Raw genomic sequence first — 3,458 nt, 5'->3', positions numbered from 1 at the left:
ACTTCATGTGACACCCACAGGACAAATACAGATAACAGAGATATAATATCAGAGGGTCAAAGCACTAACAAGAAGTGTTAGAATATAACATATAACCCTTGATTCTCACCACAACTTCAAAGGTATGGTGTACTGGTTAGGACTTTAAAAGATGGTATCAGAGCAACCAAAGTTCAAATCCCATCGTCGAAATTATGGTGTACCGCTTGGGACTTTAAGATGGTACTAGAGCAACCCAAATTCAAATTCCACCAGCCACATATTTAATGCGGATTTAAAAAGAAAACGATACCGCTACCTGAGTCTAGGTTTCAGCCAAAAAGACTTTTGAGTTTATGATGTATTGATTGGCAGCGATGACCCTACTAGTACATGGATTGTGTCTGCAATTAACCCAAACAACAATGAAGTCAAGGATTAAGGAAGAGACCTAAATTTCCTTTCCTTCTCTTACTCATCCAACTGGTGATGACACACAAAAAATACAAGACCAAGTTTTACCCATAAAAAAACAAGAAACATAGAGATATCTCCAACAAGACTATATCTACAGAAACTAGGAAGGGAAACCCCAATTTCTACACAAATCCAAACCAAAAATAAAAATAAAAATAAAAAAATTTAAAAAAGTGGAGTTAGAACAAGAACAAGGAGACAGACCAAGTTGTGGTAGTTGGCGAGCTTGGCCATGGTGGTGCTCTCGCCGCCGGGGATGATGAGTGCATCGACGCCGGAGAGCTGCTCCGGCTTCCTTATCTCCAATCCCTCCACCCCTATTCTCCTCAGAGCTAACACAAAAAAAAATATATTTAGAAAATAAAAAATAAAAACCATTAATAATTTTTTTTAAACCCAAAAGAAAAAAAACTCACCCGCGATGTGCTCGTTGAAAGACCCCTGAAGCGCGAGAACGCCGACCGCCATTGCAGATAGAGAAAGAGAGAACTAAAACCCAAAACTGCCCGCTTTATTTATTTTTGTTTATATTAAAGCTGGAATTTTTGGGATTAATTGTTCGAAAATCCAAAGGCCTTGTGTTTTTCTTGTGGATTTTTTTTTTAATTTGATCAATTTATTGGTAAAAAATACCATTTAAAAAGAGGGTGGAAAAGAAAAATGCATCAACCAACACGAAGCTGCCACATGTCGCGATTGCACCTCACCTCCTTTGTGTTTTCTCCCGCGGATAAGGGGCTGTTTTTTTTTTTGAGAGGGAAATGTGGGGAAAGCCTGCCAAAAGTGCAGCTTTTGGTAGGCTTTCCACCCAAATCGCCTTTTTTAGAGGCGATTTGGGTGGAAAGCCTGCCAAAAGCTGTACTTTTGGCAGACTTTCAACACATTTCCCTCTCAAAAAAAAAGGAAATAAACAGCCTAAATTGAGACGATTTGGCTAAAAACCTGCCAAAAAGTGGCACTTTTGGCAGGCTTTCAAGAGAGTCTTTTCCCTCAAAAACAGGGAACCAAACAGCCCCTTAGCCCCAAGGAAAATGATAGGCTGGGCCCAAGTCAATAAAACAGCCCATAGTGTTTAGAAGTGAAAATAAGGTAAATTGAAAAGTGTCCGATTGTCACCATCCTTGGTATTTATTCCAATTTTAACTGAGATAAAGTCACATAAGACTATATATATAATCCTAAAAACCACTGTTATCATTAAAACAGCTATCGTGAAAACCAGAGTCATGATAGTGAAAATCTTAGGCGACTACATCTAAGCAATTGAAATTGGAATAGAGGGCAAGGATTGGGTAATTAGACACCCCAGTTATCAGCAAAATGGAGAGGATCTGAATTCAGAAGGAATAAAGATAAAAAATACATTACATAACTAACATCACTAAGAGACAGCCTATGGCAGATTAAGGAATTTGGTCATGGCATTCATAAATTTCCCAAAATTTCCATTAATACAAGCCCTACCTACATTCACAATCTTTTCAGCTTAACTCAATTTTATACATACACATACAGGAATAAAAATTCCTCTTTAACTTACCAGTGGCTTGCTACACACTGACTGCAAATCTTTTAGGCACAAATGCAACAGACTTCAACACGGACTCCGACCAATAAACCATAGCCCTGTGCAAAGCTATTGCTGATGCCGTCGCAAAAATAGTTAAACAACACCAACAGGCTCTGAGCGTCAATAGAGGTTGCCTTCTTACATCCTTCATTATCTTGTAAGAAATGACTCTCAATCGTCGATCTCTAAGTGCATTCTGTAACAAAAGTGCAGTGTCTTCTTGTCTGTCAATTTCAGAGAAGTGATGGTCACTGAGAGCTGATGCTTTTCCCCCTCCTAGGGTTCTGAGCATCCATTTGTAGATCACATCAGCAAGAGTATTGCTCATATGCTGACGGAATATAACTGCATCTTTTGAAACCACTGCTTGGGTTAAAGACCCTGAATCCTGCAATAGAGCATTTGACATTTGAGAATGTCAATCAACTAAAAAAGTCTATGTTCAAAAAGATGTAGATCAGCAAAGTTCAAGAACTAGGAAAGTTTTTCAAACAGATTTGTTTTTTTATTGCTAAAACGTGATAATGACTTATGTTTCTGGTGTTTATGTTCTTTACACTGGAAATGAAGCATGAAAAATAAAAGGCTAAATATCATACACCCTGCCCCCTTAAACTTTGGACATTATCGGAAAATCCCCCTTGACTATCAAAATATCAGAAAACCCCCCTTTAAGTTCAGAGGTTATCAGAAAACCCCCTTTAACTATGAGATTTTATTAGAAAACACCCCTAGGTGTTTTCTGATAAACTCTCAAAGTAAAAGGGGGTTTTCTGATAAAATCTTAAAAGTTAGAGGGGGTTTTGCGATAATCTCTATACTTAAGGGGATTTTCTGCTATTTTGAAAGTTAAGGTGGTTTTTCAATAATCGTCCAAAGTTTGGGGGTTTTCTGATATTTACTTAAATAAAAAGAAAATAGCATTAATTATAACATTATTAATACAGTTATTATCACATAAATAATGTACCCAAGAAGTTACAACTACATTATGTAGTTAACTAAGTTCTATGTTGGCAGTGGGCTAGCCTACCTACAGCAACCCTTCTTTATTCTGGTTCTGAAACATGCAGCGAAAGACAAATGATAAAGAACCAACAAGTTATGAACATTCACAAATAACATACAGGTTTATTCTTTCCTGCCCCTTACGGTAACACAAACAGTTAGAGAACTGAAACTTAGGATTAATTTTCATGACTACTATGTATTTCGGTGACATGAGCTGAAGGCACATTTCTTATACATTGTATGGAGATTCCAGTGGAGAGTAGCCAAGTCATCTGATTTGGGTTCCATTAGGAGTTTGGAATACTTATTCTACTTGACGAGTGATTTATGTGACCGCAAGATGGCCGTATTGTGTGCTATATAGTTCCTTGGTCTTGAAAAAGAGTGTTTATTTTTATCCTTGTAAGCAACCATCTTTGGC

The 3,458-nt window shown here is 37.4% G+C and overlaps 2 protein-coding genes across 3 annotated transcripts in view; both read right to left on the bottom strand.

Annotated features, from left to right (window-relative positions):
• The window catches only part of LOC109819526 (probable pyridoxal 5'-phosphate synthase subunit PDX2), a 5,013-nt gene extending 3,970 nt beyond the window's left edge, over window positions 1–1,043 (bottom strand). The window contains exons 1-2 of the mRNA XM_020385276.1: window positions 873–1,043; window positions 661–788 (exon numbers count right to left, since the gene is read on the bottom strand). Coding sequence (XP_020240865.1) covers window positions 661–788; window positions 873–924 — 180 coding nt within the window. The 5' untranslated portion in view covers window positions 925–1,043. The remainder of the gene's footprint in view (window positions 1–660; window positions 789–872) is intronic.
• LOC109819480 (uncharacterized protein slr1919) overlaps window positions 1,856–3,458 on the bottom strand; it is a 34,620-nt gene continuing 33,017 nt past the window's right edge. For both annotated transcript variants that reach the window (XM_020385218.1, XM_020385226.1), the window contains one exon: window positions 1,856–2,414. In XM_020385218.1, the coding sequence (XP_020240807.1) occupies window positions 2,007–2,414 (408 nt within the window). In that variant the 3' untranslated portion in view covers window positions 1,856–2,006. The remainder of the gene's footprint in view (window positions 2,415–3,458) is intronic.

This window comes from Asparagus officinalis, chromosome 1 (genome assembly GCF_001876935.1).
Source record: "Asparagus officinalis chromosome 1, Aspof.V1, whole genome shotgun sequence".
NCBI classification, from domain to species: Eukaryota; Viridiplantae; Streptophyta; class Magnoliopsida; order Asparagales; family Asparagaceae; genus Asparagus; species Asparagus officinalis.
The sequence above is the reverse complement of the archived record's forward strand: the minus strand, read 5'-3'. Positions and strand labels throughout refer to the sequence as shown.